The sequence below is a fragment of the Ursus maritimus genome, unplaced genomic scaffold (assembly GCF_017311325.1).
Source record: "Ursus maritimus isolate PB19 unplaced genomic scaffold, ASM1731132v1 scaffold_3, whole genome shotgun sequence".
NCBI classification, from domain to species: domain Eukaryota; kingdom Metazoa; phylum Chordata; class Mammalia; order Carnivora; family Ursidae; genus Ursus; species Ursus maritimus.
In genome coordinates, this window is record NW_024425563.1 from 83,035,540 (window position 1) to 83,063,016 (window position 27,477).

At 40.3% G+C, this 27,477-nt stretch overlaps 1 protein-coding gene across 3 annotated transcripts in view; it reads left to right on the forward strand.

The window, feature by feature from the left end:
• LOC103658772 (gamma-secretase activating protein) overlaps positions 1-27,477 on the forward strand; it is a 78,877-nt gene that overhangs the window by 34,346 nt on the left and 17,054 nt on the right. For 2 of the 3 annotated variants that reach the window (XM_040644330.1, XM_040644331.1), the window contains exons 13-22: positions 1,912-1,989; positions 3,918-3,995; positions 7,716-7,808; positions 7,937-8,154; positions 9,946-10,015; positions 10,585-10,667; positions 13,615-13,668; positions 24,868-24,996; positions 25,833-25,891; positions 26,543-26,574. In XM_040644330.1, the coding sequence (XP_040500264.1) occupies positions 1,912-1,989; positions 3,918-3,995; positions 7,716-7,808; positions 7,937-8,154; positions 9,946-10,015; positions 10,585-10,667; positions 13,615-13,668; positions 24,868-24,996; positions 25,833-25,891; positions 26,543-26,574 (894 nt within the window). The remainder of the gene's footprint in view (positions 1-1,911; positions 1,990-3,917; positions 3,996-7,715; positions 7,809-7,936; positions 8,155-9,945; positions 10,016-10,584; positions 10,668-13,614; positions 13,669-24,867; positions 24,997-25,832; positions 25,892-26,542; positions 26,575-27,477) is intronic. The other variant, XM_040644332.1, reaches the window with a different exon arrangement.

The window sequence follows — 27,477 nt, forward strand, 5'->3', positions numbered from 1 at the left end:
AAAATTCTATCGATGGGACAGGCTTTGTAGTGTCTGTGCACATCTCTTACCACCTTGCTGTGTCTTTATTTTTCCCCCCTTTGGGCTTGGGAAAGGGAGTTAAGCCACAGCCTAATTTGGAAATATTTGCTTATGAGATCTAAAGATGGTTCTTGGTGTATGTAATTGGGTACATTTATTCTACACCTCACTTTAACTTTCTTCAAAACAAGAAAAGTGATGACCTCCATTCTCTAAAGGATGGTGTGTGGAGGATTTTGCTAGAATGGAGGAAGTCATCTTCTTTATATTGTTGACATTTCACGTCCATGCCTCAGGATAGATTCCTACAAGAAGAATTTGGGTCGACAGGTATGAATATATTCAATCCTCTGCAAAGCTATATTTCAGAGAGGTTGTACTAGTTCCCGCCTGTATTATTTGAGAATGTTCTTCCTACTGCTCCCTTGACAGAATTGATTACCATTTTAAAAACTTTGCTAATTTGAAAGGACAAATTTTTTTATTTTGTTATTACCAGAGCGGCTAAAGTTTAACTATGTCTGCTAAATATTTCTTTCTCCTTGTGATCATAGAACATAAAAGAACAGAATAAACCAGTAGTTTTTCGCTGGTAGTATGTTTACTTTTTGAAAGTAGTCAAAGTGGTACATGGAGCATTTTTAACTGTTATAATTACTATTTTTATTTATGCTTTAGTATAGTGCTACTTTGATTCTTAGTGAGTCTGCTGTAATTTTAAAGAAAAGTTATTATTGTGTACTCAGTAACCAAAACAGTAATTTTACATCTAACAGAATTGTTACTGTTTTTACCTGATACAATTTTTCTTTTTTTGTTACTTTCCTTCTAAGATATGTACGGTTTTAAATGTTATTAAAAATGGTCACAAATGATAAACATTATAACAGAATGCTCATTAATGTCCTTAAATAGCCTTCTTAGAGAAAATTGGCTCTTTTTTTTTTTTTAAACCAGCATGATTCTTTGATAAAGGACCTAGTGAAGTATAACAGAGGAAATATTGCTATTCACTGAAGCAGGGTAATGATTGAATTTACACAGCTAGTTAATTTTAGCTCTGGGACTAGAACCCAGCTTTCTAGACCCTGGTCAAGTTCCTTTCCACCCTGGAAATCTCTGGTTGCAGGTAATCACATAAATGTTAGCACTAGACGTATCAGTTTCGGCATAAGGCCCTCCATGATAGGTCTTTGATGAGCATATGTAGTCTACATATCTAGCAACAGCTGCTAGAGATGATGTATATATTCCACGTTGGAATATTCCTCGTATTCTAGAGGGTGTGAAGGCTGAGAGTGTTCTAGAGTGATGGGGTAAGTGAAGGTGGTCAGGGCTCATCGGGAAGACCACTTTGTGCCAGGAGCTCTCTCCTTTGCACTCGGCCAAGGCACTCAGTGACCCACATCTGGGTGGGTATGGGCCATACTTGCTCTTATTGCCCCAGTTTGCCTTCCAGTTCCAGATAAAAAGGAAGACTGGAAACTGTAAAGAGGAGACGCATTTTGGTAAACTGGGGTCTATAACTACTAGTAATGTTCGGAACGCAAGCTAAACAAGAGAACAGGGCAATATACGTATATTAGGAGAATCTCCTTTGTAGACTTCTCGAGACGCCCATGATTTCATATGCAGCGGTAAGTATATCCCTATTCATTTTCCTATCCTTCAGTAGCTTACCACAGGACATTACTTATGTGTGTGCTGAGTAATTGTTGAACTGAAATTTCTTAGCAGCTTGTTAATAAACCATTTCTAGAATTTGGAAATAATCTATGAGGTAAGTTGAGGCAGAATATGTAAAGGAACAGAAGTAAGGTTAAGTGGCTTAGGAGACTTTTTATTTGTCTATGATTTTTTCAGCTCTACTAAATACCTTCTTACTTCTAGGAACTTTGTGTGTATGTTACAGTCCGAAGTTTGACTCTTGGGAAAAAATCACATATTCAGTGTTTTACTTTCATAAAGGTACATGTCATTTATTCTTAATTTTTTATTTTTACATAATCATTTTTTCCAAATAGCAGCAAGTTAGATAAATTTTAAAGTCTCACTACCTTGTAATAAATTTTATCAGTACATTCTAAACCTGTATACCTATATAATACATGTTTCCTGAAGAAATTTACTAATGATGAATACACTTAACCCTTGAACCACATGGATTTGAATTGAGCAGATCCACTTACATACAGGGTTTTTTTTTAAAAATACAATATAGTACTGTGAATGTATTTTCTCTTCCTTATAATTTCCCTCTCTCTCTCTCTTTTTTTATTTTTATTTTTATTTATTTTATTTAACAGAGAGAGAGCACAAGCAGGGGGAGCGGCAGGCAGAGATAGAGGAAGAAGTAGGTTCCCAGCTGAGCAAGGAGCCCGACGCAGGGCTTGATCCCAGGACCCCGGGATCATGACCTGAGCCAAAGGCAGACGCTTAACCGTCTGAGCCACCCCGGTGCCCCTATAATTTTTCTTAATAACATTTTTCTCTATCTTTTTTAATAATATTTTTTCGTTACTATGAGAATACAGTATACAATACATATAAGATATAAAATATGTTAATTGACTGTTTATGTTATCAGAAAGGCTTCTGGTCAACAGTAGGCTATTAGTAGTTAACTTTTGACTCCCCAAAAACTTATACGTGGATTTTTGACTGCTCAGGGGTTGGCACCCCTAACCTCCCTGTCGTTCAAGGGTCAACTGTATTGAGTTAGCTAATATTTTTATATTGTTTTCCTAACCTATATTTTTTTTCTAGGCCTGTAGGTAGACCAATCTTTATGGACATATTTGTCCAAAGTGTTTGTTTGCTTTTTTATTATTACTAGTTGGAAAACATCAATATATTTAACTTTTAGAAGGTTACACAGAGTTCTAGTTAAAAGCGTCCATCATCTCAGATCTCAATAGGTCTTAGACCTAAGATACCTTTATTCTGTTTCACACATCTGCAGCCCAGGAAACTGATTTGTCAGCAGTCAGCCTGCAGGAATGAGTAAGTGCCCAAGCTTTTCCAGTTCTAAAGTTGGCCAGTGTACCGTTTAATAGTTCTAGCCTGAACCGTGCTAAGGCACATTTATTTTGCTTGGTTAGTTTCTTAAAATTAGTACTTGTGTAGTACATAGTATGGGTGGAATTAAATTTTTTTTAATTTAAAAATTTTTTAATTAAAAAAGCTATGCCAGGCCACACCAGAGTTAATTCTGCAGGCGTGCCTAACGTTACCTTCAGAAGTTAGAAGTCTAGGTAAAACAAGTTTAACACTTTAATAATGAAGAAACTAAAAGCAACTTCAGAAGTAGACATGCTTTAATAGCGTAAGTTGGATTTTTCTTTTGCAGAAAGTTTTCATACATTTTTCTAATGATTAATATAATGGTTAAAACCATAAATAAAACTTCTATGAAAGTTTTATTAAGAGTTACTAGTTCTGATGAAGAGTTAGAAAAGTGGAGAGAAGCCCAATACACTGAGTTTAGTTGATAGTCTACTACCCTTCTAAGTGATTGAGAGAAGTCTCAGGAGGTCTTAATGACGGCAAGAACATGTAAACCATGAGGGCCAGTGAGCCACCTGGTCTCCTCCATCTCTTGGATCTTGTAGATCCCTTCAGATCCTTCTGTCCGAGCACAACCCACCCTATGAGGTCTAATATTACACGATAAGCCCAGAACATCTACTGGATCCTGACTGCACTGTGATCAATCTTCTGTGCTGGCTTTTGGAGAATGATGGAGAACCATGAAATCTAGAAGTCAGAGACCCTTGCTTTGTCAGTTTCACAGCTCCTAATTGTTAAGAGTATTACATAGAGTAATAGCCTTGGATGGAATTCTGGCTCTTTGTTTTTTACCATTCTCTCCTTGGCTTCCTGTTCTCTCTCCACAGGGCACAGCAAGACCTTCACTGCTGCTCTTGGGAGTGTTGACTCACATGTGACTAAGGGCCTTACTTTTCTCAACCTTGGTGAGTGAGAGAGAGATTCATCTCTCTGCTCTGACCCTTCTTTCTAGTACCTGTGATACTCAGCCTTTTATATCTCATTTTCTTGTCTGTACACCCCATTTTCTCCTGCCTCTGTAGGACTTGGCTTGTGATGACAACCACTGACCTTTTTGAAGCCTGAAAGGGGAAGGTTTTCTCTGGAAACCTTAGCACCCCTAACTTCTCTGTTGTTCAAGGGTCAACCGTATTAAGTTAGTTAATATTTTTATAGTATATTTTTTCCTGACCCGTATCTTTTTCTAGGCTGATAGACCAATCCTAATGAACATATTTGTGTCCGCCATTCAGATCAGCCTTTTGGGGAGGGGATGCACTTCCCTTTTTAGAGAACCCAGGCTGTGAGCTTTCCTATGTTTTTAGTAGTCATCCTAAAAAGCCATTTGTTAGTATAAAAATGATGACAGGGCTGCCTGGGTGGCTCAGTCAGTTAGGCGTCTGCCTTCAGCTCAGGTTATGATCTTAGGGTCCTGGGATCCAGCCCCGTGTCCTTCTTCCCTCCCCCTGCCCCCGGCTTGTTCTCTCCCCGCCCCAATAAATAAATAAATAAATAAATAAATAAATAAATAAATCTTTTTAAAAATGATGACAGTGAATGGGATGCTCCCTAAAAGCCTATGAGAAATAATACATCATGTTGTCCCTTGATTCTAGAGAGGACAAAGATCTTTGGGAAATTATCCATTCCCTGTTTCTAATTGCTAAGAGCTTCCAAGCCCTATAAACGATTTATGGATCAGCTTGAACGTGTTGATTTCACTGAGTAAATAATGGTAGGGGAACTTGAGTGTTAGGTTTGAACATATTAATGGAGTCTATAATGGAGAAAATCAAGAAAGGGTTTATTGTATCAACCTACCGAAAGCTACTTTTCCGTGTCAGTTGGGATGAGGGGCATGAACAGGTTAGCACAAGACAAAGTAACAGAACTATTACTTGCCTACCTATGGGGCATGGCACAATATTCAAAAAAGAAAAGCTTCAGGTTCAGAGCACATGATTCTTTAATATGTTCTCCAATTTCTGTTCCCCAGTCCATCTGCTATCATGACAAAAGTTTAAGAAGGTGTGATGTGAGGGCACTGGGCAAAATGAGAACGAAAATGATAAAGTTCATATAAAATATTTTTCTTTTGAACAATACTATAGCTGAGGTGAGATAGCGAATGCTGAGTGGGACAGTATGTGGTGAATGTTAACATGAGCTTTGAACCTGTGGGAAATTGCCTTAGAGAGGCCTGATTCTACTGCTTCCTGTGGTAAGAGATAAATACAAGGTTTCCTGGGTCTGAGACTTGATTCTTATCAGAGAATACTACATCAACATGCCATCTCAAGAGTGATGTGGGAAACTTTCTACTAAAAAAAAAACTTAGCATTTTGTGAGGTCAAAGGTGGCCTTCCTTTTTTTCCCCCTGAGAATGACTCTAGAAAAGGGCAGGCATGATTTAATCTAAGGTCTTCAGACTGTGGAGCCGGCAGAAATCCTAGAGCTCTGTAAAAATAGGCTCTTACGTAAGTTATCTTTCCTTCTTATATGCATTTTATCTTCTTGGCACAAAATTATACCCAAGATTAAAACTATTCCAGAGGTAATTTTTATGTCAACAGTATTGCTTTTTGAGTGATGTCTTTTTCTTATTAATTGCATGCAATTGTCCTAAATTGTCACCCTCTTAAAAGGGACTTATGTTGATGAAAATATTAAAGAATAGAGTTTTGGGGAAGTTTTCCATGAACCCAAACACCTCTATATAAGGAAGATATGCTTGTAAATAAAAAGCTACCATTTTAAAAATGAATACTATATGCTAAGCATGTTATTTCAGTTATCTTGATCCTGACAACAATTCTGCTTGCTGATGTTATCCTCATTTTACAGATAATGAGGCTCAGAAAGACTGAGGTGTGTGCCCAGGCTCCTTTTAGTGTCTCTTATCAGGGCACTGTGTTAGTTTATTGCTGCTATAACAAATTATCATAAATTTAGGGCTTAAAACAACGTGAACGTTGTCTTGGTTCTGGAGGTCTGAGGGGCTAAAGTCAAGGTGTGGGTAGAAATGGTTCCTTCTGGAGATTCTGGGGACGGATTCATCCTTGGCCTCCTCCAGCCTCTCGAGGCTAGCATTTCTTGGCTTGTGACCACATCCTTCTCATCTCTTTTATCCTCGCGTGATCTTCTCCCTCTGCCTCCCTCCCATAAACATTTTATGGTCACATTGGGTCTACTTGGATACTCCAGGATACTCTCCACATCTCAAGGTCCTTGATCCCATCTGCAAGGTGCCTTTTATCACTTCAGGTAACAAATCCACAGGCTCTGGGATTAGCACATGAACATCTCTCAGGGTCATCATTTGGCCTATCACAGGCACCGTTGACGTTTTTGATGAGGCAGTACTTTCTGAGTGAGAGTGTCCTGCACATTGGGGGATTTAACAACCTTCACCAAATGGCAGGAGGACTCCCTCTTCCGCTCCAATGATTGCGACAATTCAAAACACCCTCATAAATTTCCAAATGCCTCCTCTCCCCAGGATGTAGTTACCACCCTAGTTAACTGGTTAAATGCTAGGGCTAGGAATTAATTTAGGTCCTTTGATGGCTAAACCCTTTCCACCATACCCTACTATATCATTATTTGTGTTTTTCTATTCAAGTGTTGCCGTGATAAGAATATTATTGCAACCATTTGTGCTGTTCTCTTTAACATCACTTAATCCCCGGTGACCAAGAGGACACTTACTTAAGTCAAATGCTTTGAGTTTTACATCCTCTTTCCTTTCCTTTCCTTTCCTTTCCTTTCCTTTCCTTTCCTTTCCTTTCCTTTCCTTTCCTTTCCTTTCCTTTCCTTTCCACTGAATGCCTTCTATGCAAATGGTTAGCATGTATTTCTTTGCTTCTTAGGAAAAAAGAGTCCAGCTGGCTCACTTATAATCTAAATGTGTCATCTGTATGAAATTCACTGCTATTGTGTGAAAAATTATTGGCAAGGGCTACTTCCACCTTCCCATTCTCCAGAAACCTATTTTTACACATTGTCTCAATCTGTGTACAAGTGTTCTTGGTACAAAATTATCAAAAGCAGGGACTGTGAAAGTGTGAATTCTTGGCAGCTCTCTATGCAAGGAAATATATTAGTACTTCACCAAGTGTTAGAATGCCTTCAGAGATTGTTTTGATGAATATCAGTTTATAAGGGTTCTCTAAACAAAATGACAATGACGATAGTGATGATGATGACGAGTAGGCAAACATAGGAAACAAAATTTTAGAGCTTCCCCCAACTGGCATAAATGAGCAGGGAAATTCCCATCATAAGCTATTCCCAGACTATCAGATAAAGGAATAATTCATATTGCTTGGTATTTTTTTATTCTAATTTGCTTTCAGAGGTCATTTAGGTTCATATAAAGCCACAGATCACTTAAGACTCAAATTATAGATATCAATTAAGATAACCATGGCTAAATGTATGAAGAAAATTAGCCACAGATAGAAATAAATGAGATATGGCTAGTAAGATGAAATGTACTGACATCAGGCAGTTTATTATTACGTTGATCAAAACTTTTGTGTTTTAAGAGGTTCAAAGACAAGTAGGGATACTGTGAAGTTCTGGGCTTTTTCTTTCCTGTGCTGCTGTTGCCACATGCAGATAACTTTTATCTTTCTCTTCTACAGAGTATTATGTGGCTGTTTACTTACCTGGTCATTTCTTTCATCTACTTAACATTCAACATCCAGACCTGATCTGCCACAGTTTGTTTCTGACAGGTATGGCTGTGGTTTTTCTCTTATGAACATGGTCCATTTGGGTTTGTCTTGGCAATGTTTATGTTTGGGTGAGCGGGGTTTCTTTTATTTGCTGATCTCCCCCCCCCTTTTTTTTTTTTTTTTTGCAGGAAACAATGAAGTGGTTGATATGCTACCTCATGGTCCTTTACAGTCACTATCAGGGTCCCTGGTACTGGATTGGTGTTCTGGAAAGCTCTATAGGGCAGTCCTCAACCAGTCCTATTTATTACAGTTCCTATGGAACACTCAGCTAGACTGTGAGAAGATGGCCGTGTTGCACTATGTGCTCTCCTGTGGCCGAGACCCCCGGTTCCTGGAAGCCAAGGTGGTTATGTAGCTTCAGGTTAAAAATTAGCAAATAGACATCAGCTGTATACATTTGTGGTTGAAATGAACAGAAGTCATTTTTATTTGGTAATAATTAATTGAAGTTTATGGTCTCCATCCTGATTTGAACATATTCTCTTCTTGTGCTTCTTTTTTGTGGACCCCAGACTGTGAGCATGTCTGTTCTTTTGACTACTCTCTCTTCCATACTGTGCATATGTGTTAGCTGTGTCAGTAACATTCCAAGAAAGTGCTCGGTAAATAGTAAATAGTTTCTCAAATACCTACTTTTTCTCCTAGTCTATATTTGGTGTATAGCATCAAAAGAACTAAAATCTGGTGGCATATAGTTATTACATTTTTATAAAGATTATTTATATATTGCATGATTTGATTTCTGAAGCACGTTCACACATTTTGTCCTTTAATTTTACGGCTGTCTTGTGAAGTTGGAGACACCCCTCTATTAGACTTGATTGGGACCAATGGGTGGTTGGGTAATTGAAGAAAAGATATCTTAAACATTTTATTTTAACCTAAAACAAAACAAAAAAAGTATATTTATTCACCTATCTTTTGATGTAGTTTAAGACCCTTTCTTTGTAGATTAGCTGGTTGGAGTTCAAAATCATTTTTCTTACATAAAACCACTAGTAATGTGCTGTCTCTGACTTCCTGTTACTTTCTTCTTCTTCCTTGTTTCCTTAACCTTACTCTCTTTTTTTAACCGAAGGAGAGCCATACTTTAAAGATCTTTTCAAAACAATCTGTATCTATTGGGCAAAATTTTCTTATCTTTTACAGTTGTCTCACACGTAGTGTTTTTTAGTGTTTCAGACATGCTTTTGAGTCTTTCGAAAGCATTCAACTTTTATTGACCAAACAACACTCTCTTTGCATCTGTATTTCATTTGTCTATGGTAATATTTTATTAAATTACCTAATTTTGAAGATAAGTACAACCAGCATGAATAGGTTTGGAAATAAAAACAACAAAATTTATGGGTATGCCTGGGTGGCTCAGTTGGTTAAGCATCTGCCTCTGGTTCAGGTGGTCCTGGAATCGAGTCCCGCATTGGGCTCCTCGCTCAGTGGGGAGCCTGCTTCTCCCTCTGCCTGCTGCTCCCCCTGCTTGTGTGTGCGCACTCTCTCTCTGACAAATAAATAAATAAAATCTTAAAAAGAAACAACAAACAACCACTTATTGGTAGAAGCAGACATGTGAGAGTGCTCTCTGGCTAGGCAAGCCGCATAGTATCCTTCAATTCTAAGGTTGGGAACAAGGAGTTTCAGTCCGCCAGGAGGTGAGGATGGTTGTGGTGACTGAGAGAGTTGTTGTTACATGACCTTGGGAGGACCGTGCAGTGATGCCCACGAAGGTTAAGTGGTGTGACAACATTCACACTCACGTCTGACCTGAATTCAAATCCAGGTCTGCTGCCTTCGAGCTTTGTGGTGTGATTTGGTTTGGTTTTCTCCTGTATACCCCAGCTCTTCACACTGGTACTTTGCTATAACATGACCTACTGTAGCAAAAACAAACATGGGGTTGAAGAAGGCTTATTTGGATTTCAGCCAGGGGCATTTATTAAAAAGATATATAAAATGGACCTGATTTATAAGACTGCTTAAGCCACAATACTGCATTATGTGCCTTGAAGGGAAGTAAGTGTATTCTTCGGCAGTTCCAAAATACAAAAGTTTTAAAGATTCACATTTTGTACTTCTTTGGTGGTGGGAGCAGGGTGCAGATGTAAATACCAACAGACTTGTCTTCTTATTTTTAAAGATCATTCAGTGGATTTCTGAGAGCATCTCTGCCTGCCATTCATTTGACCTCATTCAGGAATTTATAATTGGTAGGTGTTGTTGAGGGTGCATATTAAGTTGAATCCTTGACCCTTTTGCTGGAGGGAAAGCAGCAAATTGATAATGCCTCAATCTGTCAAAATGTTGGTTAGAAGCATTTTTTTTTTTTTACTCTATTTCAGTCAGCACCAAATTAAATTTCGTCCTCTCGTGGTCTTGTGAGAAGCTGCGACAGTCCAGAGACTGATGTGATACTATATGATCTTGATTCTCTAACCTTATTAGTGATTTTTTTTTTCCCAGTAAGATATAAAAAACTTTCTTAGTTCAGTTTTGTGTCGGCCGTTTCTGTGTGAAGTGGCATAATGTCATTTTGGGTTAGATAGAAGGTGCCAAATAATTTTTTTTTTGAAATTATTCTCATTGTAAAGAGCAGAACCTGAACGTTTCATAAAGGTAGAACCATAACGGTTAGTTAGCCTTTTGAAGATAAGGATGAGGCAATAAAAACTTTTTTGGGGTTTGCTTGTTTCGGTGAATTACAGTGTCTACTGCCTTCTTCTTATTATTATTATACCATGTCTTTCTCTTTTTTTTTTTCTTTCAAAAATCTACTCAGCTTCTTCATATTGGAGCATATACCCAGAGACAAGTAACATGGATAAACTTTTGCCATATTCTTCAGTGCTCGCTTGGAATACAGTAAGTTAATGCTTTCTATTCCTTATGTAATTAAAATTGATTCACAGTTGTGGGTCATTTGTAGGACATCCCTGTCACAGCACCCATGGCTGTGATTTCATTAGTTTATTCTGACTGATAAGGATCTGACTTGAGTTTCCTGGCAAAAATATAATAATGAATCCTTGCTATTAGCCCAAGGTAGTGATATAAAATAGTAGAAGTGAAGGAGAAGGTACAGGATATGTGTTGCTCTACTTTCTACTAAGCAGAATAAAGCCTCTATCATCTTCAAATAGTATTTTAATTTTTTTTTTTAGCAACTAGAGTGGATTAAAATATTTCTTAGGTTTTTATAAACAAGGAATGGGTGGACCACTGTTGTTGTTGTAAGCTATTCTATTTCCTAAATAGATTGACCCCTTTTCCCAGCCTCATAAGGAAAATCTGTAATAACTATCGAGCTTCAAGGTCAGGGAAGGTTAATAATCTTAAGCAAATTCACTCCATTCAATCTTTTCTTCCTCTTGGCCCTTCCTCCCAATTTTTCAATTTGGAGGTGCTGAGCTAAGATTTTGTTTATTTTCTCTAGAACATGGTGCAGTAAACTGAGATTTGTTGGATCAGAAAGTGAAAACCCTGAAAAAGGTTTCTTCTTTCCTACTTAGATGTTAGAACTACATGCTTAGTCTCAAGGCAGAGGTTTGTATCAAAAAGGCATTTAGAAAAATGAATTGAATTTAGGTAACACAGACATAGGAAAATAAGTACTGGAATAAATTGTGACACTTGTCCGTTTTGTATTTAGGCTATCTAAATAGAGGCAGGTATGTCTGATTAATTTCTAAATGTTTGGTATGCACAGCGGTAGTGTTTTTCTAAAGACCCTTCTGTCTTTTACTGTTAAGGGTTATTCAGTGTGCTTGCCTCACTGTAGAATAACAAGGGAGCTCCTTCCTTCTCCAAGCCCTCCCTGTTTGCTTTGAGAACTCTTGTGAATATACACGCAGGGTCTCTGGTGATGTGGCAGGACGTTTGCAGGTTAAACCACAGGGGAGTCAGGAAATGCACCTCTTTGTTTCCTTCCCTCACCACCCAACACTGTCACCCTCCAGTTAGTATCTGGGAGGAGGGGACCAGGAACCCCTCTAGTTCCCAGAGTTGTGTTTAAAGATGGAGCCCGTGTTCACTGGATATCATGTTGAGAGGCTTGTCTTGAGACTGCAGGTCCTCATTTTTGCATTTCTCACGACTGCGGGGAGGCGGAACTATTGTAGACATACAGATGATGTCAGGAAGTCCTGTGAGAGTGTACTGTAAAAACCCCACAGTTCTAACCACCATCTACTGAGCTTATTTTAGGGTTTACAATGTTGCTCTAAACTTCAGGATGTTGGAGTAGGTTACCTTAAAGGTCTCTTCTAATCCTGAAATTCTGAGTCCCTGCTTCTCTTTAGCAATGATGTAAATCTTTTGCCTTTTCTTTTTCTAATCTGCAAATCCTCTTATTCCTACACCTTAATAAACCCTTGCCAAAATAAAAAATATTAATTTCATACTTCTGTATGGAGACAGATTATTTCTGTAAATAACGGAATTGGATTTTTTTAAGATACTAGAAGATATGGTGCTCTTACATATAAATAATCCTGAATTATGCTTTGCAAACAATTAGCCTTGTTATTCCTATTTTAAGATGCCATTTATAACCTAAAGCTATAGTGAAATCTTAATGCTTTTTTGAAGTGTCTTCTCTTACCAAGTAGTGATAAATGAAACACAAAATATATTCTTAACACAGGCTTTCTGTGGTCACAGTGAACAACTCGGTTGCTTGAATATTCTGAAAATTTACTTCTGCATTGCTGTGCTGCCCCTTTCCACAGGAATATTGCATGTCAGTAAAAATCTAGTACGTTTAAGTACATTTAAGTTCTAAACAAATACCAGATTTTATGTCTACAGAACACCTTTTAAATTATTTTCTCATATATCATCTACTTTTTTTTTAGAATATAAAAGATGAATTCATGAGTTGAGAGGCTAATCTACACAGTTAATATAGAAATACACTTTTAGGGGCACCTGAGTGGCTTAGTTGTTAAGCGTCTGCCTTCGGCTCAGGGCGTGATCCCGGCGTTATGGGATCGAGCCCCACGTCAGGCTCCTCTGCTGGAACCTGCTTCTTCCTCTCCCACTCCCCCTGACTGTGTTCCCTCTATCTCTGTCAAATAAATAAATAAAATCTTAAAAAAAAAAAAAAGAAATACACTTCTAAAGTAGCTGAATGTAGGGCAATTTTGGAAGCTTATATTTTTATTGAAATTTTTGTTTTAATGCTCACTAGTTCGCAGAACGTTACAATTTGGATTTCCTGATACAAATTATACATCTTTCATATTTGCCATGGTGATACTGCTGCATCAACTCTTTATGGGGATCTTTTATTTCTGAAATTATAGTGGAGGATGAGGAGAAGGAAAATTTTCCACCAAAATCAAAAAAGAACCCCACTTAATCTGGTTCCTTCTAGCCAGGCAGGGGCTTATATAATACATATAAGCAAAAGAGAAGAAGAGAGAGGAAGGAGCAATAAAACAAAGAAGGAACGTGCCCCCTTATTACTGCATTTGATGGTGCACATGTAATTTGCCTCATTTGTTCTTATATGGAAATGTGTAAATAACACACTATTTGCCCTGTATTCCTAATAGTCTTCTCCTTTCCTTCAGAGATGCTGTCCTCTATTGTAATCATAACTTTAAAGACTATTTCCCTTCCCAAGGCAAGAGATGGGCTGTGTTCACTGTTATTTATAAACCCCAAGGTTTATTTAAAGTAGAGGTTAGCAAACTGGGAGCTGCCCTCAGCTTCTGTCTGTGCAGAAAACACTTCCTGAAGGTTCAAGCTTGCTGTCCTTGATACGTTTAGCAGTTGTGTGTGTGTGTGTGTTTTTCCCCCACCGTAGGAAATTCCTGGAATAACCCTTGTGACGGAAGAGATCGCCTTGCCTTTCATGAAGGTAAGTCCTTCCAGAGAGAGACAAAAGCACACCGTGCATGGCTTCAGTGCTGGCCTCCACACGCAACCAGAGTTCCAGCTCCACTGCTCCAAGTACCATGGTGGCTCCCACAGGGCTCGCAAACTGTCAGGGGGCAGATGGGGGGAAGGGTAGGGTAGGGTTAGTTCTCTAGCAAATCCTTCCTAAGGGGTTGAGTCGTCACTGAGGATGATATTATGGCAATTCTTAGGAATACTCTTTGGAGGGGGAAGTTTTCTGAAGATAGAGAATTATGGGGCTCAACCTAAACCACATACAACTCGTCTTTTCCTCTACGCCTCAAACTAGTCCACACTGGAGGAGTTCTTGTAGATTGTCCTTAGAGACCTGGTAGCTGCTTCTTACTTCCTTCGTGTCCCCTCAATACACACACACAAATACACAGTCTTAAACCCATTAAGTAACCTGGGCTGGGATTATCTAATTTCCTTCTGGTTCTAAGAACAGCTTTTCTGTTTCTCAAAAGTGACCTGTGTTGGCTCCGTATGTGGTCTCTGTGAAGCTCCTGCACACCTCCTTCCTGCCACTAAGCGGTAGCTATTAGTGTCTTTCTGTGATCTGGTGGTTTCAGAAGAGTTTCTGAGCACAATAGGGAGAATGGGGTGGGGTGGGTGAGTAGAAAAGAATGTGTATGTAGCTAAAAACTGGAGAGTATTTTAGCAGTTTCCTTGAAGCTCCTTTGTTGTTTTTGGCATCGCCTCCTGTTAATTATAGCTTGGTGTGTAGTGGGAAATCTCAACTTTTGGCAGCAGGCAGCTCACTGTGCTGCTGCTCTTATTTACATTTGATTCTTTCGGATCCAGGGAGGGCAGGCCAGGCCTGGGCAGCCCCGGGGAGTGGAGCTGAAAGCCTGAGGTCTGAGGTCATGGTGATGTACTGGGAGTGGGAGAGGGCCGCGTGGGGCAGGTTTAGCAGTTCCGGGTTTTGGTCCTAAGAAAGGTCCTCCAAGGTCACTGACAGGTGATGGTTCTGGGCCACAGCCCAAGACCACTGTGAAGCCCTCCAAAGGGAGGAAGGCGAAGGGAAAAGAAAGGTTTGATTAATAGCTGAAAACGTTCTTATTAAGAGCCTCCATCCTTGGGGCGCCTGGGTGGCTCAGTTGTTAAGCCTCTGCCTTCGGCCCAGGGCATGATCCCGCCATTCTGGGATCGAGCCCCGCATCAGGCTCCTCCGCTGGGAGCCTGCTTCTTCCTCTCCCACTGCCCCTGCTTGTGTTCCCTCTCTCACTGGCTGTCTCTCTCTCTGTCAAATGAATAAATAAAATCTTAAAAAAAAAAAAAAAAGAGCTGCCATCCTTTCCCTGTATTGTTTCTGCGTTTATCACTAGTCCTATCAAACCCATAATGTGTTTAATGGACACACAAGAAACCTGTGAAGAGAATTTTAAAGAGAAAGGAGTGTCACCCGTAATTCTACAGTTCTTAACGTATCACCTGTCCATCCCCCGCCCCCCAATTTCCTCCTGGCCTTTGTCAAAGGTATGCATAGTAGTGACAGCCATCCAGAGGTATTTAATAAAGATTGCCAATTATATCAAACTGTTTCATGCTGCTACGTGAACTTTGTAATTATGACCTCTCATGGCTCCAGAAGATTCTGCTGGGTTGTTGGGTCCTAATGAATCATTTTTCTGTTTTGAGACATTTAGTTTGTCTCCAGCTCCCATTAAAAAAAAAATTGCTGTTAAAAATAATGTTGCAGTGAATAATTTTATCTAGACAGCTTTTCCTTTGATTTATTCATCCAAGGTTAAATATCCAGGAATTTTACTGGGCAAAAAGACTATGACAGTTTTGAAAACTTTTGTTTCTTATTGCCAAATTGGTATTCAAAAAAAAGTTGTGATTAAGTTACAAGGAATTTATGAGTTTATCAGTTTTACTATAACCTTATCACCATTGTGTATTGTCATTTAAAAATTAAGTAAATATAAAAGAGTGATATGAAGGTTTTCTTAATTTTTTACCCATTGGCTTATTCTAAGAATATGATTTGACTTTGCTTAGGAACGAAGTGACTTATTTTTGCACTTTTTTTCCTTTTTTCTCTTTGTGCGTGCGTGTATTTGTGTGCACAATGATGTGTTTTTATATTATTCATGTGTTTTTCTCCTAGATATTCACTCTGCCATCTCCTCACTTTTTTCTCCTCTTCCCTAATTAGCATTTGGCCCTACAGACAGATGTTTCCTATTAACCATTCCCAGACATGCTCGGGAGCTCCTTCACTGCTCCACGTGTGTCTACATGCTGGTAGGAAGTGTTACACAGCACACGTTCGAACTGTAGATCTCTTCATTACCTTGTCCACGCAGACGCAGACACGATCTGTCAGGGAAGGCAAAGGTATGCTGCTGGGATGGGCCTTGGGCTCTGGAGGAGATGGTCCTAGATTTGGTTTGAGCAGCTCCCCAGCCCCCACCCCGGTCACTCAGCAAGGGAGACAGACACAGGACACCTGGCTCTGATCTTTCTCATTTGTTTCCCCATTCCTGTTTGCACATTACCCCTCACTAGAAGCCGCTGCCTTTGACCTACTTCTTCTACCCCAAACCCCAGCTTAATTATATTGCAATGGACCTGCTTGCAGGGGCACATCCCACCCTCTGCTCCTCCTCCCTCCCCAGCCCCTGTTCTCGCCATGCTTATTCAGCTCAGGAGTTGGCTCTGAGTACCTATGACCTGAATCACGAGTTACCTTTCGAAATGAATGCATGCTTGCTGCCAGACTTTCCACGAGGCCCTTATTTACTCTCACCACGCTCGCTTCCATTCTCCTTGGTAGATGACTGCCCTGATAAGGAGTCAGGAGAGGGAAGGGCAAAGTGAAGCTAGATAAGCACTTTCTTCCTGCTCCCTCTGCAAAGAACTCTCCCGTGGAGTACTTTACAAACGTTTAATGTAGGAATATGTAATTTAACTTGGCATAAGCCAGTTAAATTAGCAGTTTATCACCTGAAAGACAAGTGGCTTCCTTACTTTATAAAATGGTTTCCAAAAGAATTTTAAACAATTCAACAAGTAGTATATTGAAACAAGGTCCTTGCCTTAAAAGCAATGTTATCAAGAGTGACCTTCCCACGAAGGATCTTAACCCTTCATAAAACATGGTTTTCTCTAGGGAAGTGGCAATTTTCATGAAAGTTTTAAAATTACCCTTGATTTTATAGTGAGAAGAGAAACTATTAAAACCATCTGACCACAGGAAGCCCATAAAGATTAGAAAATACATAGAAACAATAACTTACTGGAATATAAAGATAAAAGGTGAATGAACATGCCACAAATGGAGAAATGGGAGTATTTTTACATATTTTTTTAAGCCCGACATTTTAGTTTCATTTTATAAAGTAAGGAAAGCTTTTTTAGATTAACTATCTGATCCAGAGACTGGGAAGGCCAGAAAGACTTAATGCCCTTCCCACTTACACCCACTCAGAAGTCATTGTGTTCCTTCAGGTGTCTATCAGGGGGTCTCCGTGCCCCTGAGCCATTGGGAAAACAATTGTTGGCACCTTGGCTCTTCTCTGGTCAGAGACTTGTTTATTTAATTATGCTTCTTCACTTAGAACGTGTTTTAAGAATACTGTTTAATTGGGCAGAGCATGAGTATTGCTTAGCAAAATACAAAAGACTTTTTTCCTTGACCCTCCCAATACAGACAACCACTGTCATTTAAATAAAAGTTTTGTTAGGAATCCAAAGTATCAACAAAATTACAATGGACTAGCTTACAATTTTTAAAAATGAGGATTGTTGCTTTGATAACAATGTAGTACCAGAAATGTCAATTGGTTATGTGGGAAATACTGATTTTGCCAAGTTCAGTTTGTACATACGTGATACTATGATATTGCTAGAAATACACATCTGCTTTTCATCCATGACTCCTGGCACAGGAGTTCCTAAAATCCTTGTAATTTCCTAAGAGCTACAGGGACATCTTTTGTTATATTTAGTGTTTGTTCCCAGTTCCTGAAATAGCACAAAGGTGAAAAGAATGTCTTTTGTTATTCATAACAAGCCCCTTTCAGCTACACCTGAGTTATGTTAATGAGGTGATTTTTTGGAAAGCACCTAAGACTGGGGGCTGGTTGCTTAAAGAACCAAACGTGTGATTAGAAGGTTGGAACTTCCCTCCTCTCACCTCCGGAGGCAAGAGAGTGGCTGGGAGATTGAGTTCAGTCACCAGTGGCCAATGATTTAATCAATCCTGCCTAGGTCATGGAGCCTCCATAAAGAACTCTAACTGAAGGAGTTTGGAGAGCTTCTGAGACAGATGAACGTGTGAAGGAATAGGAGGGTGGTTTGCCTCAAGAGCACATGGAAACTCTGAGCCCTTTCCCGCATGCCCGGTCCTACCCATCTCTTCCATCTGGCTGTTCCTCGGTTGTAGCCTTTTACGATAAACCAATACAGAATAAGTAAACTGTTTTCTTGAGTTCTGTGAGCTACTCCAGGGAATTGTCAAATCCAAAGGAGGGGTTTTAGGACCCTCCAATATATATGCAGCTTGTGGGATCCAATGCTGTCTCCAGGTACGTAGTGTCAGAATTGAGTTAAATTGTAGGACACCCAGGTGGTGCTGGAGAATTGGTGGATGTTGCCGGGGCGGGAGGCAGGGGGTCTCCCACATTTGGAGCCCAGAAGTGAAGTCTTCTGTGAGTAGATTGTTGTAGAAGAAAAAGAAGAACATATTTTCTGAGACAGTGAATAATGGAAAGTTAGTTAATATTGTCAAACATAATTTTATGATCCTACAAAGAAATATTACTTCTTAGAGACAGAGCACCAGGTTGATATAGTCATTCCTGTCATATCTACAGAGATGGGGGTACCTTCAGTTTATATCTCAGGTGATGAAATCGAGGAACAGACCCAGCCACTAGACTGTGCTGCTGTTCTCCATAGGTTTGGTTGGAGATGTACTGTTTAATGCTTAAGGTTGAAAGGAGACAAATATTTTCGAGTTGGCTTTCTCAGGGCATATGCTGGTTATGAGATGGAACAGTTTAGAACTATTTTTGTGATTACATTAAAAATGCAGCACATTAAAAATGGCTAAGAGGGGCGCCTGAGTGGCTCAGTCGCGAAGCATTTGCCTTCGGCTCAGGGTATGATCCCAGGGTCCTGGGATCGAGCCCTGCATCAGGTTCCCTGCTCCGCTGGGAAGCCTGCTTCTTCCTCTCCCACTCCCCCTGCTTGTGTTCCCTCTCACACTGGCTGTCTCTCTCTCTGTCAAATAAATAAATAAAATCTTTTAAAAAAGTAAATAAAAATAAAATAAAATAAAAATGGCTAAGAGAGGGGCACCTGGGTGGCTCAGTTGGTTAAGCGTCTGACTTCAGCTCAGGTCATGATCCCAGGGTCCTGGAATCGAGCCCTCCATCTGGCTTCCTGCTCCGTGGGGAGCCTGCTTCTCCCTCTCCCTCTGCCCCTCCCCCCTCCTTGTGCATGCTCTCTCTCTTTCTCAAAAAAATAAATAAAATCTTTTAAAAAAAGTGACTAAGAGAACTACCCAGCTGGGCAAAGAAGAGAGATTGTATTTTTCTAGATGTGGGGAAGAAAGAGGCCATTAATTTATAAATAGGATAACTGGCACTTGCCACATGCAGTCCCCTTTGCAGGAAGCCACAGGAGTTCCAGTCACTGGTCCTCTGTATGGATCTGCTGGTCTGTTCAGAGCACTTGGACTTGGTATGGTGCTTTGCTAGTTTCGTGGAGACACAGGTGTTTCTATTTTATTCTGTCTGTGCTAGAGGTAGGGGGTCACTGTGTTTCTCTGGGCTGCAAATAGAAGTTGATACCGAGATGGAATCTCCTGAAAGCCAAATTGGACTGATACTTTAGTTCTGCTCGCTGAGCCCTGGCATGGAGAGTAAAGGTTTTCTCTGAGTTGGCCTCTTCTCCTCTAAGAAGATGAGGATTAATCAGATGTAGGACCAAAGCCAGAGTGCTTTTTAGAAATGAAAGGCAGATGTTTTTTTCCTGGCAGTAATTTGCAGATGAACCAGAACCATGGGCTTTTTTTTTTTTTTTTTAATGCCCTAAAATCAACTAGCAATCCAAATCATAAATGGGGAACAATCTCTTAGTGTAACCCTCTGGTCCTTTTGTTCAAGTAATAGTTTCGATGGGTTTCATTTGGTAATTATTTCAGTCCTCCTAAGAGGCAAAGTGAGATTCTTTTTTTAACGTAATCTCCACACCCAATATGGGGCTCGAACTCACTACCCCAAGATCAAGAGTCACAGGCTCTACTGACTGAGCCAGCCAGGTAACCTGATTTTTCAAGAAGAGATTGGGGATTATTTCCCTTCTTTCACAGTCAAACTTTAAAGCTCCTCCTTGTGCAGGAAAACACTTCTGGGGTTTCCTTGAGAATCTGATGGCTTCTCACACCAGCATCACCCAGAAGTAGCTACATTCATGAGTATTTTCTTAGAAAATATTTTTGTGTATTTGAAGGCTTTCTGTGCTCCTCTGAAGTAGCCTGCAGTGTGCTTCTCGGGTTGTTGTGGCTTTTACTTTGTGTCGATGCCGTTGTCCCCGATGAGCACAGTGTTCTGTTCACAACGAGTTCCCTAAGTACTAACTGGCCAATAAAGGAGTGTTTTCCTGTGCTCCCAGGTTGACTGTTCGGATGTGATTGTACAGCTTCTGCTCCCTCTTCCCCCCATTCTGTGTTCAAGCATCTAAAATTTTATCTTGGAGCTGCTTTAATTCTCTGGGTTAATGAGCAGACTGGTGTTCCCTTGATGTCCGAGATCCATCCTGGATTGGCTCTAACCTCCTCTTTAACCCTGTCTCCTATTAATTAACACAATCACACCGTTTTCAGACAGCTGGTTCTTGATCAGCCTGTAAACCAGAAGCACGGAGGTGAGGCAAACACGTGAGGGCGGGTGGGAGATGGCGATTACCTGGGCATGCTCAAGCAGTGTTTCTGTCCTGGCTGAGCACTAGGGTTGCCCGGGGAACTTCTAAAACTCAGGAAGCTCAGGTCTCACCCCACTGCAGTTCAGTGTCTAGGGGATGCCAGCCAGGTGTTTGCTGAGCTTGGGAATCACATGCTAGAGGCCGATATCTTCACCACAGAGAATGAAATGCTCTGGTTGCTTTCTCTAATGCTCTCTGATCTTAACCCAGAATCCACATTCTCATCTCTCAGTCTTTGCTCACTCCCTACGTGCCCCATCTGGAACATCCTCTCCTTGTCTTTCACTTACTCAAATCCATTTTCAAACTCTGGGTCTTATCTATTACCCAGGCTTCCAAATAGGCCTTCCAATATACAGTGATCTCCAAGATTTTTCATAACTTAAAAAATCTTATCACTTATTGGGGCACATGGGTGGCTCAGTCAGTTAAGCGTCTGCCTTTGGCTGAGGTCGTGATCCCGGGGTCCTAGGATCAAGTCCCACATCGGGCTCCTTGCTCGGGGGGGGGGGGGCCTTCTTCTCCCTCTGCCTCTGCTTCCCCCGCTTGTGCTGTGTCAAATAAATAAATCTTTAAAAAAATTATATCACTTACCTCATAGATACCAAGTAGTGACATATGCCACTAGTTGTTTTCGTCTACGTTTTAGCATCCCGCGCGGTGACCTTCTTGAAAGACCTACAGGTTTATAGTAAAATACTTCCAGGACTTTTGGTGAACTGTGTTTCTTGTCTAAATATAAGTGGGTTTTGTTTGTTTATTTTTAAAACTCCGATCCTTTTCCTTCTAACTCGGGTTTTGAACTATTGTAGGTTATGGATTCCTTTGAACATCCGGTGCAAGCTGTAGGCCTTGTCCCCAGAAATGTGCTCCCACAACTCACTCCATTCTGCATACAGTCAGTGGGTTCCTAAGCCCCTTTGTAGCCCATCCATGAACTTGTTTAATCTGTTTATTCTCAGCTAAGAAAAGGGATCTTTTTTGTGGGGGCAGAAGGGGAAGGAAGGTCGCTTGGGAGAGATCTTTTCTGAGGAGCTACAGTGTGTGCATGGGGTCTTCTGACAGGACCGTGACATTTGGCCTGAGGGGAAGAGGCCCTTTGATGCGTAGAAGGGCACCAGTGTTCCTCAAGAGATCGCAAGGACCACAGGGTGGGGGACTGCGGCAACAAAGGAGGCAGAGCTAGTATCTTGGCCCACCACTAGATGTCACCACGACATCATTTAGTTGTGGGGCTTTGGTACTAGTGTGCCAGAACCCAGGAGTAGAATAGCAAGAAAGCTGCAGGGACTTCCTGTCAGGGATTTAATGCTGCCAAATGTTGGCAGAATTTGCTTTCATTATTATTTTTTTCAATAGAAGGAAGACCAAAGGGTGGATAAGGGTACATTAATTATAAATAAGTTGAAAGGGGAAGAAAAGTTGAGTGAGGTGGGTCAGTTAGGGAGTGTGATGTGACACCAGGGTTCCAGTTTCCCCTAGAAATGACCTGTGAGAAGAGATGTTGGTTGGATGGACCTTTCAGGCTTCTAAAATAGCCAGTTAATTTATTATGTAATTTACCAATGTGCCAAAATTCATTGGACCAATAGTGAACTGTCCTTTCAATAAGAATTTGGATAATGTGCTATTATTTAACATAAGGGCATTTTTCTTGATTGAGGCATATTTTATTTAAGTTCTATTTTTTTTTTTCTTGCACTATAGCCAAGGCTGTTACCACACCAGGCATTAGCTCACTTTGTTTTATGGCTACACACTGCACTTTTGGCCCTAGTCAAATCTTTTACGAACACGTATATTTTGGCAAGAAAGTATATAATAAATCTATCTTCATTGATTTAAGAGAACCGTTTGTGTCAGTATATCTTTTGATATCAGCCACAGAAACATTTTTCTAGATAATGTCTCCGTAGGCAAAGGAAACAAAAGCAAAAAATAAACTACTGGGACTACATCAAAATAAGCTTTTGCACAGCAAAGGAAACCATCCATAAAACGAAAAGGCAACCTACTGAATGAGAGAAGATATTTGAAAATAATATATCCAATAGGAGGTTAGTATCCAAATTATTTTAAAAACCTATACAACTCAACACCCCCAAAACAAATAATCCAATTAAGAAATGGGCAGAAGACTTGAATAGACATTTCTCCAAAGAAGACATCCAGATGGCCAGCAGACACATGGAAAGATGTTAAACATTATTCATCATCAGGGAAATGCAAATCAAAACCACAATAGATTTCACCTCACTCCTGTCAGAGCAGCTAGAATCAAAAAGACAAGAAATAATAAGTGTTGGTGAGGATATGAAGAAAAAGGAACCTTCATGTTCTGGTGAAAATGCAAATTGGTGCAACCACTGTAGAAAACAGTATGGAGGTTCTTCAAAAAATTAAAACTAGAATTACCATATGATCTAGTAATTCTACTGGGTATTTACTCAAAGAAAATGACAATACTAATTTGAAAAGATATATGCACCCCTATGTTTATTGCAGCGTTATTTACAATAGCCAAAATATGGAAGCAACCCCAGTGTCCATCCATAGATGAATGGATAAAGAAGTGGTATACGTATACAATGGAATATTAGTCATAAAAAAGAATGAGATCTTGCCATTTGCAACAACATAGATAGGCCTATAGGTATAATGCTAAGTGAAATAAGTCAGACAGAGAAAGGCAAATACCGTATGATTTCACTTACATGTAAAATTTAAGAAACAAAACAAATAAAAAGAGATGTAAAACTAGACTCTTAATTACAGAGAACAAACTAGTGGTTACCAGAGGGGAGTTGGGGTGAGGGATGGGTGAAATTGATAAAAGGGATTAAGAGGTAAAAACTTCCAGTTATAAAATAAATAAGTCTTAGAGATGAACAGTACAGCAGAGGGAATCTAGTCAATAAGATTGTAATAATGTTTGGTGACAGATGGTGATTACACTTATTGTGGTGAGCGCTGAGAAATGTATAGAATTCTTGAATCACTGTATGTACTCCTGAAACTAATATAGCATTGTATGTTAATTATACTTAAATTTAAAATTTAAAAATTAAAAAACGGGTACCTAGGTGGCTCAGTTGGTTAAGCATCTGACTCTTGGTTTCAGCTCAGCTAATGATCTCAGGGTGGTGGGATTGAACCCTGTATTGGGCTTTGCGCTCAGCGGGGAGTCTGCTTGAGATTCTGTCTCTCCCTCTTCCTCTGCTCCTCTGCCCACTCTCACACATTATCTCTCTCTTAAATAAATAAATCCTAAATTAAAAAATTAAAAAAAATTTGTGTCTATGCATCTTTCAATTTAAAAAAATGTATTAGTATTGCATTGTATTTAAAAATAAATATAGTGGGGGCACCTGGGTGGCACAGTCGTTAAGCGTCTGCCTTCAGCTCAGGGCGTGATCCCGGCGTTCTGGGATCGAGCCCCATATCAGGCTTCTCCACTAGGAGCCTGCTTCTTCCTTCCCATTCCCCCTGCTTGTGTTCCCTCTCTCACTGGCTGTCTCTCTCTGTCAAATAAATAAATAAAATCTTTTAAAAATAAATAAATAAATAAATAAATAAATAAATAAATAAATAAATAAATAAAGTGGATACATTATTGCTTCAATTGTAGCGATATGTCAAAGACCTAGCTAGGATGCCAGCAAATTCTGTTTTGGAGTTTTGGAATATCTGATGACTGAATGTGAAACTAGTTCACTCCACCTTTCTGATTCCTAGGCTTTGAAAGACCTCTTTTGGAAGTAGATAAGCTTACCAGGACAGTAAGCCTATTTCCTGTGCTACATGTCTTACGAACATTCTCTGACTGAATGTTGCATTGTTGACACAACCTACGTCAGAAAAATGGGTCTCTGGAGAGGAAACGATACGATGTGTTTAATACAACACTGGTTTAATACAGGCTTCCCAACTTTGCCTTAACCCAGGTGACTCACACTGGTTTGGGGAAGTGAGCAGTGGCTCTCTCTGTAAACGGGGCTGAAAAGGAAATAGGGAAAGCAAGACTCTTTAGGTCTTACTATTTTAGAATTCCTGCAGGAGGAGAATGCCATCTTTCGTGGGAAGAATTCACTCAGAAATGCTGCCCTAGAAGAGCTGAGGAAGTAAGGCGAGCCTGGCTTTGCTGCAAGGCTTAAGTGGTCCTTGCTGGTCGGGGCCACAGGTCCTGCTTCTCAAGCTCACCAAAGCTTTTTGTCTTCTGCAGGTGCACAGTTTTAAGGGTTACTGGGAAAAACTGAACTCCAACCTGGAATATGTTAAGTACTCCAAGCCACGCTTGCTCTATAACAACAGCATGGTCCAGAGAGAATGGCACAGCCTGATCTCAGAAGAGGTTTGTGTGGATTCATGAGAATAAAGCAAGAAGCAAAAGAATAGTGCATCAGATGAGGTCTAAGGCTGGCTTCAATTTGCCGCGCTCTCCCTAACCGCCAGGCCCTTTTGCATTGTCGCAAGAAGACCACAGTGCTTCTCTGATCTGTCTTCTCTTGAGGAGGAAAATCAGGTGCACAAAGGTTAAGGGACACCAGCAGCAGATTCATAGTAGAAGTGAGATTAACATCCAGGTCTTTCTTACCTGTGTTCTTGCGTTACTTGTATAGTTAAAAATTGATTTTTAAAAAACCTAGGTGTTCCCAAATTAGTGGTTGCTAGTGGTTAGGGATAGTTGAAAGAAGAGTGGCTGGGACTGACTACAAAGAGGGCAGCACTAGGGAGATCTCTGGGGGGTGGAACAGTTCTGTATCTCGATTGTGGTCCATGAACCTACGTCCATGATGAAATGACGTAGGACTGTACACTCGTTCTAGCAATATCCGTCTCCTGATTTTGATATAGTCCTATAGTCATTTATATAAGATATAAACACAGCGTGGGGGGGGGACTGGGTGAAGCATACATGAGATCTCTCTGTAGCATCGTATATAGTTGTAGTGTTATTCTATATAACACAACACTGTCTAGTTGATTTGCAAGGTCCTCTACATCTATAATAATTTCAGAATAAAATGCTTTTTTAACTAATTTTAAAGAACGTAGGTATTTTGATTAGTTGGAAAGTGTAGTTCTTTTTTCCAAAGCTCTTTACTTTATTGCACTGTGTCCTTGGTGTGAAAAATGGCACCCACAAAACCTCTACCTTCCACAGCTCTGACATGTTCTTCTTTCTAGAAAACAGGAAGAAGAAGGTCCATGGTGTATGTGAGGAATATTCTTGATAATGCAATGAAGTAAGTAAAATTAGGGATAAGTGTACCTATAATGGATTTTGGATACCTTTCATGGAAGTAGCTTCCTTTTGTTGAGTATCCTCAACAGAATGATGCCGTCAGCTTAATGAAAGCAGCCACCTGGGCCCTGTTCTTGAGTCTGGTGCTCGAGTTTCTAGTGGGAAAATTGTATGTGTTAAACCTTATAGACTTGCATCCTGAGGACAGATGAATTATAAGCGATAAGTGGTGAAGAAAGCTCTTACACAGTGAGCACTTTAGGAGGGTAGAGAGAGTAGGTTCATTTAAAAAGCGTTAGTGGGCTGATGCGCTGGCTCTTATTTTGAAAGCCCATTTTCTGGATAGATGAGTCATCTCGGAGTGCTACAAGTATAGGCCCATTCCAACCCTGTTCTATTTTCTGTTCCCATTATTTCCAATAACTGAGAGCTGCGATTGTTCTAAATTATCGTCATTGTTTGCGCTACAGCGTTTTGAGATTTTATAATTGCCTAATGTGGCTTTTGCCAAGTTGATTAAAGTGTTTGAGGTTTTCAGCCGCCTGAGAACAGTTTCTGCAGTGGTTTTATGGAGGATATCTTTGTATGGTATTGTGGCTTTTTTTTTTTTTTAATCTTCCTATGTGAATAACATTGGCTAATTTCTTTGTAGGGTGATTTCTAACCTAGAAGCAAGGAATTTGGGTAAGAAAAGACCTGTGATAAAGCCTTCTGGATTTCAGTCAGTGTTTGGTTTGTAACACTGTGTTTTCTACCCCTGTGGGTTGGCAAGAAAATCCCGCTCAATAGTGTAATGAGGGCAGCACCCTTAATATCTTCCTGTTAGAGTGACCACCCAGCTCCCTCCATGTCTGTCTTGGCACCAGGACCTTTAGGGACAGCTGCTGAATGTGTTTTTGCTGGAAGAGTCCCTGAGTGTTGGCCGTCTGGTTTTCATTATTTTTCTTCAGAGCCTTGATCTAATTACCGTGCCCTGTGGCTGTACCCACAGGATGCACTTGGGCAGTTCCCCTGGCTTAGGGCTGCTTTCTTTCCAGCTGTCTGATCACACAGGGGTCTTTGATTTTGGTTAACATTTGGGCACTCACTGGGCTAGGTCATAGGAGTACAAAGATAGGAGTCTCTGGGTAAGCTGTGTGGTTATGGGGGAGGAGCATGGGCTTGGAGCCAGACAGAACTTGGCTTCAATTCCAGTCCAGCCACATGCTAACAGTGTGCTCTTGGCAAGCCATGTGTTCATTTTGTGCATTAACCTTTTCAGGGCCAGGTGAGGGGAAAAATGAGAGTAAATGGGCTGATGTTTATAGCGCTTGGTGCACTGTACCGTCGCAGGTGGCTGCTTTGTCATTGATGTGTGAGGAAGACATGCTAACGTGTTGTTTCTAAACCAGGTGACGGGTGGTCTAGAACCACGGGGCAGGGGGTGGGATTGGATCAGGAGCAGGGATGGTTGGGGAAGAGAGCGAGCTTAGAAAAGGCTTTCCAGAGGGAGTGGCATCCAAGGTAAGTCTTGATTAAACACCCCACCAGGTGAAACTGGGGGAAGAGAATGCTAAGCGTATCCAGGCACAAGCTTTTTTTGTGGTT